The sequence below is a fragment of the Phoxinus phoxinus genome (genome assembly GCF_949152265.1).
Source record: "Phoxinus phoxinus genome assembly, chromosome: 15".
In the NCBI taxonomy this organism is placed as follows: Eukaryota; Metazoa; Chordata; class Actinopteri; order Cypriniformes; family Leuciscidae; genus Phoxinus; species Phoxinus phoxinus.
In genome coordinates this window covers 6,583,709-6,600,090 of record NC_136890.1, presented here as the reverse complement: position 1 = coordinate 6,600,090, position 16,382 = coordinate 6,583,709, and the positions used below count along the sequence as shown (strand labels likewise).

At 36.9% G+C, this 16,382-nt stretch overlaps 1 protein-coding gene across 1 annotated transcript; it reads right to left on the bottom strand.

Annotated features, from left to right (window-relative positions):
• Positions 1-1,295: 1,295 nt before the first annotated feature.
• mfsd2al2 (major facilitator superfamily domain containing 2a-like 2) lies at positions 1,296-11,782 on the bottom strand (the record flags this gene model as incomplete). Its single annotated transcript, XM_079637798.1, is given in 10 exon segments — positions 1,296-1,306; positions 2,832-2,922; positions 3,497-3,549; positions 4,977-5,049; positions 10,102-10,163; positions 10,166-10,227; positions 11,031-11,035; positions 11,484-11,555; positions 11,558-11,662; positions 11,753-11,782. Coding segments are annotated over 10 exon segments (564 nt in total).
• Positions 11,783-16,382: the final 4,600 nt, after the last annotated feature.

Genomic DNA, 16,382 nt, shown 5'->3' with positions numbered 1-16,382 from the left:
CTGGAGATGACACGATCCGATTTTGGTGAAAATCGGACGTTCGGTCTAGGAGGAGTTCGAAAAAGTAGGTTTTAAAAGAAAATAAAGATGGCGGACAGGAAGTTTGACTGACTACACCAAAATTGGTATCTATGGTCTTCAGCATAACCCAAGGAATCTATTGAGATCAGTGTCATTACTATAGGCAAATTTATTCAAAAGTTATTAGCATTTTTGGAAATTTTATTATAACTTTTGACCAAAAGGTGGCGCTGTCTCATAATCTTTTGAGTACCTTTAGGGCGTTGTACTGATGACCCATACTGAGTTTCGTAACGATACGTTCATGCATTCATAAAATACAGCATTTTAGCACATAATTCAAAATGGCCGACAGCCAAAATGGCCGATATGGACAAATTGGATATCAGTCAACTCAAAATGACGCCCTGAATCTATCGAGACCACTTTTATGATTTTTGGACAAACCGTTCAGAAGTTATAAGCAAAAATAGCCTTTTTTCATATCTCCGGACCAGTAGGTGGCGCTGCGCCGAAACGGAGCATGTAGCCTCAGGTCACGCTTGTGATGACATGTAGGAAGTTTGGTTTGAATACGATTAAGCGTTGCGGAGATACAGCCTTACGTCTGTTTTCGCAAGCGCTACGTAAAATTTGTTTGTGGGTTTTTTCGAAAATTGCTAAGCGAATCAACTTGAATTCCATAACGTTTTGTCGGCATGGTCTGTAGATGATCTGATTCAATTTTCATGGAAATTGGAGCAACGGCCTAGGAGGAGTTCGAAAAAGTAGCTTTTTCGGAAAATTCAAAATGGCGGAAAACTTTTCATGGCGCAAAATGACGTCATTGGGTGCAATCGAATCGTCACGAGGTCAGGAATCAGAGGAAAAAAGAATTTTGTTTCTAGCCCTTGTGGTTCAAAAGTTATTAGAATAAACATGAGTGAAACTTTGGACAGTTGGTGGCGCTAGAGGGAATGACTTAGACACACCAAAATTGGTGTATTTAATGTTGGGACTGTCCTCTATCCGAATGTCAAACCATTACAACTTTCCCGCGATCGGTTCTATGGGCTGCCATAGACTCCCAGAGCGGAAGAAGAAGAAGAATTATTTTTGGTACGGGAACAGATACAATAGGTGCCCGCACCTTCAGTGCTTGGCCCCTAAAAAGAAAAAGAAGAATAAGAACGGGAACAGATACAATAGGTGCCCGCACCTTCAGTGCTTGGCCCCTAATAAGAACGCCAACAAAAACAATAGGTGCCTCCGCACTTTCAGTGCTTGGCCCCTAACTACAGGAATACTAGACCAAGACACAGGGCGAACATGAGGGCTTACATACACAGACTAATTACAAGACAAGGAACACCTGTGAACAATGATCAGACGATTTACCAATGACAACATGACACAACAGACAAGGGAACACATGGCAGGATCACATGACTAGACCAGGGGATCACATGACAGACAAGAACAAGGAACAAGAAACAAAACCCACAACATGACATACAGGTTACTTTATTTGCCAAATTTAAATTGTGGGGTAATGCAGCGCTGTTTTACTTGGTCAAAACGATCATACTAAAAATATGTTTGAGTGTGTTGAAAGTTATGTTTTATACTGTTGAACGCTTGAATCTGATTGGTTGACAAAGGTGTGCAATTATTTTCAGGGAAACGTACGGCTAAAGTAGTTCCTGGCAGTTCCATATCACTACGCCAAATGATTTCCACTCACACAGAGTTTATTGAATTTTTTTACTGATGATTTTATCAGTAAAATAGTTTAACAACTTAAAAGCTACATGACATTTTTCATTAGCGAGGTGATAACGGTGTTTTTTTTGGAACAGATAAACATACAGTTTTGCTATTAGTAGAGACACTGCTGCTGAACACTGTTGAGAGACGCACAGACTCAGGTAATTCACACACGCCTGATATATATATATCTGTATCTATATACATCTCATACCTGAATTAGTTTGTGCATATATGCATTAGTCTGCATTAGTTTGCTCATAACTGCATTAGTTTGCGCACATAGTGCATTAGTTTGCTCATAACTGCATTAGTTTGCTCATAACTGCATTAGTTTGCGCATATAGTGCATTAGTTTGCTCATAACTGCATTAGTTTGCTCATAACTGCATTAATTTGCGCATATATATACAGTACCACATATAGTGGCGCAAGGCTCCATTACTAGCTCTAAAATTACCTTTTGGAATTAGCAACGCTGGGGATTAGATGCGTAAGTAATTACTCCTACACACAACAAGAGTGTTACAAAAACCTGACTAATGTTTTGAAATACATCATCTGAACAATGCTTGAGGTGTAGTAACTGTAGTTTATATACGGGACAATTGAGTCCGAGATGTTGAATTACTGAAAATGAATGCACACTCATCGTGGCCGCATTACCACCTCGAGTGTGCATTATTTTTCTAATAATTCAACAGCCCATTTTCAATTATTCCTTGCATAACACTAGACTGGTAAAATAGCTGATTTCTCTTGGAAACATTTGGAATAATATAAGCACACAAGTCAACAACATATACAACATTGTTTTAGTGGTTATTGGATATATTGTGCCTTTTAAAGAATGCAAACTTGAAATCTGCAGTGTTGCAGTAAAGTGGAGTGGATCACATATTTTTATGGCAATATATGGCGAATAATGTTTTTAAAGATTACGCTGCAGAATCTGTCGTCATTTTGCGACCATTTCAGTGTATGTAGAAGTTTTGTGTGTTCAAAGTCTAGCGTGACCACGGCTTTAAAAATAATAATAATTTCGACACAAATGTACGGCACACCTTTTTGTTCTTTGACCCCCAGGAACAGCACCATACAACAAACAAAGAAGAGTGCACTCATGACTACTGCTGATATCATGAAGGCATTTCTCTGACATATATGTGAGTGTACTGGATATGCAAATGCAAACAGACTCAGGCTGCAAATTACATGCATTAATAAGACCTCCTCAATGAAAGTGTGGCACTAAACTGTACTCATAGGAACTTTTCAACTGTGTTTTCAAACAGTTTTAGCTAGATTACCACAGTTGAAAGTTGGATTAATGTTAGTCAGGGTGTGTATTTTCACATGGTTTCATAGACTAACCGTCCCTGAGGCTGCAAACTACCTATAGAAATTCTGTTAAAAAGATTGAAAGTAATTGTGTAATTGCACACACTAAACAGACTCAAAAATGACACCCCAAAGTTAAATACTTTATGGCTTTAATCAAATCCCTAGTATTACAATCTAAGCGTTCCTTTGCAAATGCCACTAATTCTAAATGTTAAAACACATGAGTAACGTCTGAACAGTCGCCCTACAGTGCTTCACAGTGTGGTGTGTAGGAGTTATTGTGATACGGGTTTGTGCAGCGCTGCGCTGTGCTGTGTGGGAGGTCCGGTTCTTGGTCCTCGTTCAGACAGGCTTGATCTCAGTCTTTTTTATACACCCACAGCACCTGACCCTGCATCACGGTCGCCATCAGCATAGCTAACGCCTCCACACTCAGCCCTGAGAGAGAGACAGAAATAGGCACACAACCTTACAACAACCGATCATACAAGCTATTGCTCTGTGAAACGCAATCGCACACATCCTGCGATAGGATTAGGTTTGGTTTTTCAGTCTTGGCAGTGTAATAATAGATTATAATGGCCCTGTCCCAAAACTTAGTGAGCTGCCTACTGCCTAAATGGGCAGCTGTCTTATAAGGCAGGATTCTACCCAAATTGGAACACCGTAAGTGGCTGATTTGGAATAATCTATGTAGGTCGCAACTCTGTGCCCCAAATCTGGTGCAAACCACTGAGTGCTATTTGTAATTATAGTTCTCAACAGTGTTAGTTATTGCATTCGACAGAAGTGTCTTATGCACACCTAATTGCATTTATTTGATTTAAAAAACAATAAAAAAACTGTAATATTGTGAAATATTTTGACAATTTAAAACAACTGTTTTCTATTTGAATACATATTTAAGAAGTAACTTATTCCTTCGATCAAAGCTGAATTTTCAGCATCATTACTCCAGTCTTCAGTGTCACATGATGCTTCAGAAATCATTATAATATGATGATTTGCTGCTCAAGAAACATTTCTTATTATTATGAATGTTGAAAACAGTGGCGCTCCTTAATATTTTTTGTGGAAACCTTGGCTCTTTGATCAATAAAAGTATAAAATATTTATTTTAAATCTTTTGAAACATTGTAAATGTCTTTGCTGTCACTTTTGATCATTTTAATGCATCATTTATGCATAAAAAAAAAATATATATATAAAAAACGTTGCAGTGTTACTTTCATAGTATTTATATAGGCCTATACAATTATATAGTATTTATTCATATTTTGAATTAGCTTTTATTTTAATATTTTATATCTATTACTTGTTTTTGTAATTTTGTTTTGCATTTGACAAGTTTTTTGTTTTAAAAAAATATTTCTCTATTTAGCTAATTTTATTTTAGTTTTAGTCTTTTTTTATTACTTCAACTTTATTTTATTTCATTTAGTTGGCAAACATCTAATTTTAATAAAACAAATAAGTTTGTCTAAATCTAATCTAAAATGTATTTTTTTATTTCATCTTTATTTGAATTAATGAAAAAGATTTTAAATAGTTTTTGTTTGTTAACTGCAACAAAGTTTAACATTTGCATGTTGCTAAGCTAATAGAATAATATTATAAGATGTGTAATGCATACCACAAACAAACATTTGATAAAATTGAAAAAAAGGAAAGTGCACCCTCATGTTGTTTCAACCCGTATGCATTTCTCTGATTCTTCCGTGGAACGCAAAGTATGAATTTGTGAAGAATGCCCACTTTCCATAATATTTCTTCAGAATTTCTCCTTTTGTGTTGCATGGAAAAAACAACAAGTTTGAAACAACATGAGGGCGAGTAAATGATGACCGAATTAGATTTAGTTCAGTATGTGTTTGAGTCTCTGTCCTGTTGATCTCCTCCCAGAAACATGTTGAGGGATGTATGTGGAACACTGTAGCACTGCAGGAAGCATAACGTTCACTTTGAAGAAGTCAAGAAAGCGCACAGCTCATGAAAGACATGCGGGGGCAGCTGTGTGATGTAACAGCCATTTGACCTCAATATCATTATTGAGCACAGGAGTGGTGCTAATGGAAGTCGGCTAATTTGCCTATTACATAAAAAGCTTTAGCTGAGCCAGTAGTCATCACATGGGGAAAGGACAGGGCATATGTCAGAGATTGATTGAATAAGAAAGGAAGTCATACACTCATGAAAGTCTCAAAAAGAGAGCTGATGGTTAGGTACAGGGCACTTTGAACGCTCACTGCATTGTATAAACCACAGGAACAATGACCAGTGGCAATGACAGCACATCTCTGACACAGGAAGACAGATGAGTCATATCAAGAAGCCTCATAAACCATTTTTCTCATTTCTTGCATCATGTGCAGGAAACTTACAACATGCACTTTACAACCCATTCTCAATACTCTAATTGCAGAGTCTGAACAACATCTGTACTGTATAATGTTCATTATCATAGACAGTAATTATGACTCACAGTGTAAAAACAAACAGGAAGTGCGCATACAGTAGTGCACTTACACTGGAAGCTTAGCAGTCGAGCAGGCCAGAGGGATTAAAAGCACACACGTCAAGCTATTTTTGCTAATGCATTTACATGAATGATTCAGTCATTTATTTATTGTAAAGTTCTAAATGGACTCTTTTGGAACACAGAAGTAAACTATAGCCGGGTAAACCTCTATAGAGCTGGTAAGTCCCGCCCCTTCCGTAAAACCCCACTGGACCTCAAAGTTGAAAAACCGTCAATGCAAGTGAATGGGAGAAAATTATTATTTTCTGGTCCCGTTTGAATTGTGCCATAAATGTGAACATATGTTGTCTGTGAATTTTTTATATAATCTTTCATGTTACAAGTTTGACAGTATATGGTATGATTTGTCGGCTAGCAGTTGTGGAAAAGACATAACGAGAAAGACTACATGTCGCCTATGTGACGTCACCCCATAAAGTTGACTTACCCGTGGTTTTCGCCAACCTCAACAAGAGGTCCTCGCTGTAGCCTGTAGCACGATGACGTAGCTGGATGGTCCAATACGTAGTGGACTCTGTTACGCGCATGCGCGGTGGTGTGTTTTGGTGACGGAAACAATCACACGTGCTTTGATCTTCCAAGAAGAATAAAGTTAATATATAAATGGTCACTTGAGTATGCAAGCTCTTTTCCGCCACAGAATAAAACATTTAAAAAAATAATTTAGACTTTTTTATCTCACAATTGCGAGTTTACATTTAGCATAGGCTACTGACTTTATTTCTCAGAATTGTGAGATATAAAGTCAGAATTGCGTGAAATAAAGTCTCAATTGCGTGTTATAAAGTCAGAATTGCGAGATATAAAGTCAGAATTGGGTGTTATAAAGTCAGAATTCTGACTTTTTTTCTCGCAATTCTGAATTTATGACACATAATTGCGAGTTTATATCTCCCAATTCTGACATATTTTCTCAGAATTGTGTATATAAACTCGCAGTTGCGAGTTATAAAGTCAAATAAATATTATTCAAAAATATTATTATATTTAACCTCAGTAGGCTAGTTTAATATCTCACATCTCATAATTCTGACTTACACGCAATTGCGACTTTATATCATGCCATTCTGACTATCTCCCAATTGCGTATTATAAAGTCAGAATAGCGAGATATAAACATGCAATTCTGAGAAAAAAAGTCTGAATTTCAAGCTATATTTCTCGCAATTGCGAGTTTATATCTCATAATTATGACTTAATAACACGCAATTGCGACTTTATATCACGCAATTCTGACTTAATAACACACAATTGCGACTTTATATCACGCAATTCTTAGATAAAAAGTCAGAATAGTGAGATAAAAATCGCAATTACCTTTTTTATTTCTCACTCCGTGGCGAAAACAAACGAAAAAATGTCTTGCAGACATTGAACAGCAAGAACCTTATGTACAGATCACTGGAAAAAACGAATAGCCATTAAAGAAGGAACTCTTACCAGGCAAAATATCATTAAGCACTTCTTTTTTTTTGACATCTGACAAGATTTATTTTCTTGATGCTGTTATTATTTTTGCATTTTCCCTTGGATGTGTACTGGTATTGTAAGATGTTTACAGACCTTATTGTATTGTACCTTTACAATTACAGAGACTAATTTTATCAGAGAATAATTAGATTATTGACTCATTTTTGCTTCCACTCAACAGCAAATATGACCTGAATAAAATAAAATGGCTAATAATAACAACCCCGCAATATCCCCGCAACATTTAGCTAATTATGACAGGTTTAGGGTTGATAATGAAAATTAAAAAGGCTTTATTTTAAAATGTTCTATATACACGCATTAAAAATAATAATACTTGCAGTGAGGACATGCTATTAATCTATCAAATGTATGTTTAAAATCATGTGATTGAAATGTTGTAAAATTAACTATTTTGTAGAGAGAAACTCGGATAACTTAGCATCCCATTTATGTAATTACCTATTCATCAACAATTACTTACTATTAAACTGTACTACTACTACTACACAGGTTAGATTAGAACATCATCTCAATACAACATTGAGCAAACATGTCACCTTTACCAGCGCAGGCGAATTATAACCATAGATAGTACGATTATAACCCAGAGATCGTTACTGCGCATGCGTCACCAAAACACACCTCCATCCACTACGTATTGGACCATCCAACTACGTCATCGTGCTACAGGCTGCAGCGAGGGGTGTCTCAACCTCAACGATTTTGTCCTCTCCCTGAAAGAAGGCGGTGAAGTGCACCAAAGACAGCCATGTCTAGCGGGATCCGTGAGCTAGAGCCGTGTGCTAGTGGTGTTGACGTTTCAAACGCGTCGAAAGCAGCGAAGAGTTGTAGTCCACAAAAGCCGCGTTTCCACCGAAATTACCCGGAACAATTTGTACCAGGAACTTTTTTCCCAGGAACTTTTTTTGCCCCAGGTCGGTTGCTTTCTGCGTTTACACCGCGGTCTAAAGTACCGGGAAGATTATAAACATGCGCGCAACTGCTCCCCCCAGTCTGCGGCGGACAGTAATCAGTTTTGAGCGCCACATTTATAATAAGTATGGAGGAGATTCAAACTGTGCTGTAGTTGTGTTTGTGATGTATTGCGGACATTGACCGTGAGACGGCTGGGACGAACGCGCAGAAAATGTCCTGTTACACAAATAAGCTTAATAAAGCCTGAACCTCGTCGTCGGTCCAGCTGTTTTTTTTATTTTTTATTAAATATTTGCAGACAGACAACTAATGCATGAAGCCACGAACCGCAATAGATTTAAAAAAAATAGAATAGAATGCTGCGTGGAGTCCTCCAGTCAAAATGCGGCGTGAACACAACCAATCAGCATGTTCAGCGCACAAGTCCCACCCCCGAAAGTTCCTGAACTTTGAAAAAGTACTACCTCGCCAGCAGGGACTTTCTGAGGGGGAAATATTTACCTGGAACTTCATTTAGACCCTGGTTCCTGCGATGTAAACACACCGAGTACCAGCCCAAAGTTCCTAGTTCCTGGGGAAAGTTCCCGCGGTGGAAACGCGGCTAAAGTGCTCTCACACAAAGTCTACCCGTATCAAACTTCTACCCGCTAAATTGTAGCATTTTTCACACGAAAGATTATATAAAAAATTCACAGTCAACATATGTTCAAATTCATGGCACAATTCAAACGGGACCAGAAAATAATTATTTTCTCCCATTCACTTGCATTGACGGTTTTTCAACTTTGAGGTCCAGCGGGGTTAGCGGAGGGGGCGGGACTTACCAGCTCAATAGGGTGACTAGGGTTGCTTTCACACTAGCAGTTTTCGGGTTCGATTGACACAAGAGTTTGGTTTGTTGGAATGATGTGAACGCTGTTTTCCGGACTCTGGTGCACACCGGCGGGCGAACCGTACTCGATTCCGCATAGAAAGGGTGGTCCATGTACGGTTCATGTGAACTCCGGAACGGGTCGATGCTGAAATGAACGCTGTTGTGCTAAATCGTGCAGGTATTGATGATGAATGATCTGCTGAAACTGTAGTCACGTCTGAAATCACGTATTGTCTGAGTAGGCCATTGCGACCATTAAAAAATAATGAATATTGGTTTTATACATGTAATCCAGACATATTACATACACCATGTTGTTACGGTCACGTGACCTACCAGCGTCCGTTACGTCGCTTCACTTCCATTCACAAATTCTCGCCTGTGGACTTCAGAATCTCAGCAGAAGTTGGTCAGCCGAGGACTTTACTTCTTTTTTTTCTTCTTGTTTTACTTCATCGGAATGGTACGAAACTTGGTAAAGGTTTTGGCATCTGCTATGTGCTAAAAAAAAATATATGGACATGATTCTGAAAGGTTAAATAGTCCTGAAAAGATATAACCACACTTGACCACAACATTTGAAGCGAATTTCATCAAGTGGAAACGTTTGGTACTGCGCCCAAACAAAATCTTACTGAAAGCTAATTGTTTTAAAGATTTTAACCACAAATTTGGAACACAACTTGTTTAGGTTTATTCACAGTTTAAGAGTAAAACATGTTTTGAAAAATAACTTAATAGACTTAAACTTATATAACTCTTTTTTTTTTCTCTCTCTCTCTTCAGCAATAATCTGCCAAGTGTCTTCTTTAAAAAGAGACCAAACTAAAGTCTTATGTCTCCAAAGCATTCAAGATTTACAACAGTTTAACTTGGAAATTAAATTTTCAGGTCTATGCTCAAAAAGTGGTTAACAGCTAATAAATGGAACATAACTATTTTTAGTATCATAAAATCACATGAAAATACTAAATCTTAAATAAAAAAAATGATTGAATTAAAATATTTTACATTTACTTAACTTTTCCCCGCCCCCGAGCAGCACCTAAACCAACTTCCTCTGCAAGTACTGTGAATTTATTTCATTGGAATCCAATAAAAATTATATTTCTTAATATAAAAATGTAATTAAACTATATGTCTCAAACTCCGCCTCTTATCTTCCCACCCACCATGGGAGGAGCTTGCCGATTCGGGTCCACCTACTCCTGCTCACTAGATAGTCGACGAGGGGTCAGTCACGGCATCCCAGGCATGACTGATGAACAGAATCCGATACAGAAAACTCCTCCATCTGAACACCACACAAGAGCAAAACAGAGAGAAATGAGGGTAAATATGGGGATTGCATATTTTCCATGTCAGAGATAAGATTGTTGAGATTGAATGACTCTATTCAAAAAACTTAGACATAACTTTAGTTGACATAGCAGTTAAAGTTAACCGATATGAAAATGGATTTATTTGCATAGAGCTCTTTGGTCTTATTGTGCTTACTGTAGGTCACGACTATGAGGTGCCATACATTCTGGACCCAGAAAGTGTTTTTCTCCATTGTTGGCATTCAAACATAGCAATAGTTGTCTAACTTTTTTTTTTTTTTGAAAGCAACAAATTCATTATGTTATAACGTATATTATATTATTTTTTGGAGGTTCAAGTGTGAAATGGACCTATATTTTTCCATTTCCTTTATAAATTGCTTTATGTATAATAAATCTCCTTGATTATTCCAAAGAAAAAGGTTTGTTTTTGTAATCTTTCATCAAAATGTACTGACTTGCCTCTGAAATGATCTCTCTTTTCTGCTGATGTCGCTTTGGCTACACCGGCTTTTTTTGAATAATTGGAATTAATAACAAAGTAGCTTTTTAGGTATTGTTTTAGGCATTCCGGTATTGGCCACTTACCCGATCCAATCAATTCCAGAATTATAAAATCAAGTAATGCCCTACACTTTTTTTTTTTCATTGAATATCCTTTTTCAAAAGAAAGTAAATTCAATTGGTTGTTAATGCTGTTTCATGTGGACTTTACAGTCGGCATGAAACAGAAGTTCAGATAGTCTTTTCTTTCCTAGTGTGTAGTAAATCCAACTGAAACTTCTCGAACAGGAAAAAAATTTATGACGAGACTGGATTTTTCCAATAGGAATTGATTGGATGGTGGTTTGCTATTGGTGGATCTCATGTGAGTGACAGCTTGTCCCGCCCTGGCGCCACTGAACGCATCATCAGAGAAGAGATGTCGCTGCAAGAGGGTGAGGAAGTTATTTTGAATAAAGATTAGGACAAATTACTAAAATAAAAATAAAGAAAATTGTGAACGGATAAATAATTTATGATAAATACTGCAATATTCCATAAAAACAAGAACGGTCAATTTTGGTTTCATGGTGACTGTAAACTGAAAACAATGGGAAGGATTTAGTGTTATTAGGTAAATGAAAATGAAGGGGATAGTGCAATAAAGATTAATTTGACAATATAAATATTTAATCTTTGGACTATAATTCAGCCAAAGGTGAGAAAATGCAGATGTCATTCTTACCTGCACTACATCCAACAGAAAGATATGTAGAGAAAGACCCATAGCAATGTTGGCAATCTGACATGGCACACCACACCACCTGCATAACACAGCTTTCTATCGTGAAGACAGAAAGAGCAATGAAGAGAGACATTGGCCTCCAAATGAAAAAGCATATAAACGTTCAAAGGAGGTATTCTCTGTATCAACAACATATGAATGTGTCACAAAATACTTTGTTAAACAAAACTAGCAGGGGTCTCTTGACTCTCTTCTCTTTTTTCGGTTACCATGTTCATCAGTGATACAGGTAAAAACATTGGGCCTCATTCACCAACCGTTCTTGCAATGAAATGTGAGTTTGCTCCAAATAAATAATTGGTTACGGCATTTGATTTAAGTCTACAGTCGTTTACAATGATAGTATTTTACTGTAATGTATTTCTGATAATTTGTTGAAAAAAATCATAGTATGCAAAGAAACACTAACACTGCAATTTACATGAGATTCATCAATACCAAGAAGAAAGGTGCGAACGATTCTGTTGTTAAAGAACATGTCATGAATCCATCATAAACTTTATTAGGAAGTTTATTAAGTACAAAGTTAAGACAATTCTTAGGAATATATTGGTGAATGAGGCCCGTTGTTCTTTATCCGGCCGTGTTGTAGAAATCGGCACACTGCGGTCAGCGCTGTGGGGATTGTGCGCTCTTTCGGCCAGAGGTGGACCGTAACAGAGTACACTTACTGGAGTAGGCCTACTGTACTTAAGTATTATTTTTTTCTGGAAACTTTTTACTTTAACTTACCTATTTGAAAGACAAATATCGTACTTTTTACTCCACTACATTTCTGTCAAGGTCCTTGAGTAGAAAGTAGTAATATCAGTCAGGAGATTTTTTTTTTTTTTTTCATCTCTAAAACGTGATTGGTGACAGACAGCCTATCAGTAATCACTCTTGTAGGGTCACGTGTCGTGAAGTTCGGCGATTTCCCCTCACTTTCTTTGAACACTAATTAACCGGTGGAAAAACAGATCACAGTGCGCGCATCCATGGCAAATAGGTCTTTCTTTCTGTTTTGCAGTTTAAAGCAGTATTGCTGTTGGGCAGTTATACAGCTGTGGTTGTGTTGCGGGGTTTTGAACCAGGTTGGATTTTTACAGACCACTTGATTCAAATGTGCATATAGATGTGTAGCCTCTTTTGTTGGAGTGGTAGGAGTGTTAAATAAATAAAAATAAAAATGAAGATGATTATGGCTTCATTAAGGATTATGGTCTTTTTTTGTCTATTCAGTTGTTTAATTTTGACAGGTTTTATAACATTCTAAAAGCTCTTAAAGGGGTGGTAAAATGCCCTTTTCACAAGATGTAAAATAAATATCTGGTGTGTGTGTGTGTGTGTGTGAAGTTTTAGCACAAAATACCCCACAGATATTTTTATATAGCATGTTAAAGTTGTCACTTTTTGAGGGTTTGCAAAAACGCACCGTTTTGGGGCTGGCCCTTTAAATGTAAATGAGCTGCTGCAGAGGGCGGGGTTTCAAGAGCTCTCCTGTGTTAGCAGCTGCGATGGACTAGTTGCACGTGGCCGCCATGTTTGACTTCCGAACAACGAGTGTGCGGTTAGACACTTCCGGTCTCGCATTACGCCCGGTGCAGGGAGCCGGAGAAAGCCGAAAATGACCTCTTATAGTTGTTTATAGAATCAATTATATAACTTAAAATACTACCAAGATCCGTATTACTATCACACGAGCCAATGGCAATTAAATCCACGGATGCATAGTCAGATTAATGAATGAAATACAACTGTTCACGAACAGAAGATTGTATTGGACTCATGCTGCGCAATGACAATTATGCCAACTGTAAATATAGTTACAACTACGATTAGAGTTGTTAAATAAAATACCCCGTGAACATTCACACGTTTGCCCTGTGATAGGCTACAATTTATCTCCATAAGTACTATTTTCTCAATTCTGCGTATATATTTTCACTTACTTACATCAATTGCTCGATCAATATTATCATCACATATTTTACATTTACATTTTTAACTGTAGGTAACGTTACCACAAAAATGTACTATAAGTTTGTGTATATTTTACACGTAATATACTGTATGCGCTGCTTATAAACACCAGACAGATAATGATTTATGAAACAGATGCTCTACTCATCTCACTTGCACAAAATAAATGCAGTAATAGAAAGCATAGAAACGCACAGGTGATATACACAGAAAAGTATATGCATTTAAAAATTTGGTCGGGTTGAAGTCATCCCTCCGGATCTTCTGCATCCACTCAGCCCGTACCGCAGCGTCAACGGGGAATGCATGAAAGCTGACTTTGTTGTAATGTGACGAAACGGTACATATAACGGCACACAACAATGAAGTGCTGAGGCTGTCACCCTCCGAAAGGCAAGTCGCCTCTCTTGAATCCTAAAAACACTCATTGTGAAAAATGATCTCTCTGGTAATGGAACTCAATCGCTGATTTATCTTGCTCTCGCTGTCTCCCGCTCTCGCTGTCAGATCACCGGAAGTTTTCACCGGAAGTACTGGCCCGCACACTCAGGGTTCGAACGTCAACAGTCGCCATATTGTGCACGGAGCGAATTACCTCACGCACACACACTAAAATGACAGAAACTGTTCTGCCTTTAATGTTAAACGGAGTCAGACAAAGATGGAGAAACTCAAGAAGTGACAACATGTAGAAGCAACAGGACGTCTCTGAATGGTTAGTTTATGAATTTATGTTGCTGATGTGGAGTTAACTATCTTCAATTAGCATATTCTGTCATGGTAATATATAAATCGCTCGTATAGGAACTGTTGTGAGACGCACACAGAGTGACTTTCTATTGCATGTGAAAAGATGGATGCTAAAGTTTGAGCTGACTCACAAATCTCTTAAACAACAACTCTTCCTCTTCTCAACATGGACTGTGTTCCCGGGGACGGGGTTTATGTACATTTTAGGGTTGGTGATGTCACTAAACCCGGAGGAATGTCGTGTAGTTCCTACCAGCCGTTTGTTGAAGTCCTTTTCTTTAAATGCAAATATCTTCCTTTGCTTTAAACTTTGAGCGTTGTAACTTTGCAGATGTTGTTTATGCTGTATAAGCTCCTTCAGTATTATCAGCAGCGATCGTGTTTCTCAGGAGTTAATTACCCTCCTCCATCCCCAGCTCCTCCTGTCGTCAGTCAGGATTTGGTATTCTGATTCCCCTTGAATCTGACTAAAATTCTCTAATTATTTTGCAAATTAAAATTAATTAATGAAATCTGCAATACATTCATGTTAGTTTCTGTTCTGTTTACCCCAAGGGGGTTATTGCTGCTCTCCCTGATCTTATCCACGCTAGGAAGGGAGTTCTTGCCCAGAACAGAACCATACCGCCAATCCAAACTGTATCTGTATGCCAATTGTCAATCATATTTTACGATAGTGGTCCTGACAGAACCACAGATACTAACTGGTAGGTGTATTCACTGCTTCAGAGGCATAAGGTACTGTAATGCAACAATAATAAAACCATGCATTGACTTTTACTTTTGATACTTAAGTACTTTTAAAAACAAGTACTTCTTTACTTTTACTTTATTAAAAATCAGTCTTTACAACTTTTATTTGTAACGGAATAATATATGACCAGTAGTGTCTGTACTTTCACTCAAGTAAGGAAGTTGTGTAGTTTGTCCACCTCTGCTTTCGGCCTGATTTTTGGTCTGTTGTTTTTAGTCTTAAATCATAACTGATTTTATTCTCACTCTGCTGGTTTCACTAGTGGTTATTCCTAAGAAGAGTGAAACAAGTTAAACTAGTCCGTCTGAATCCTGAAGTGGAAGTGCAGCGATCCTCCCACGGGAACAGCACACTGTAATAAGAGACGCTGTCACAGCGCTTTTACAAAGTTGTTGAACATCGAAGTGTATGAAAAATATATTTTCAGTCCAATTTTCATGATCAACTTTCATTTGTTAGGTACATTATCTGTGAAGAGTAATAAATAAATAAAAAGGTTAGTGTTAGATATAATTGGTAAATTTTATTATGGATCTCATCCTATTTTATTTTAATAGTTAATTTTTATTTTACTTTTAGTTAAACTAAAGATACGTTAGTACGTTATAATATAAAAAAGTAGTATGTTAAATATTTTTTATGTTATTTCAGTTATTTTATTTTATTAAATATTAAAATATTTTATTTCAATACAAATTAATAACAAAAATGTTTTTTTTTTATGGTTTTATTTTCCGCTATTCATAATAACCCTGCAAACAAATTCAAATAAAAGTTTGCAAATATGTTGTAACTACATACTGTCAGTTGAATATATAGTTTTTATAGAATATATATTATATATATATATATAAATCATGTTTAATCATAAAAATAATAATAATTTCATAATAAAACTAAATAAAATAAAATAATAATAAAATTTAATGTCAGTTGTACACCATAAGAGTGCATTACGGGTATAAAAGAGTGCACTATATAGGGAATGAATTTTATAATTTTTAGAATGTTTAGAATTTTAACAACACTGCAAAATGTCTGGCACACATTATTGTATGCATCGCATGGAGAGATTTATGTTGGACCGACAACTGTGAATTCGTTTTATTCAGTGTTTTTGCCATCCACAAACTATTAAGAGATACACAGGTTGGGCACAAGAAAAGGTTCATGTTTTTCTAGAACTTCGATGGAAATATAGTTAGGTCAAAACTATGGTCTAAAAAAGTAACTACACCCCACCCTTAGTTTTCCTGGCTATAATAACAGGAAATGATGATCAAGTGAAAATATAATAGAAAAATGTTGTGACCTTCAAATACTTATAAATGCTATTTTTATACCAGAGGAAACACTAGTTTTGACACCACCCA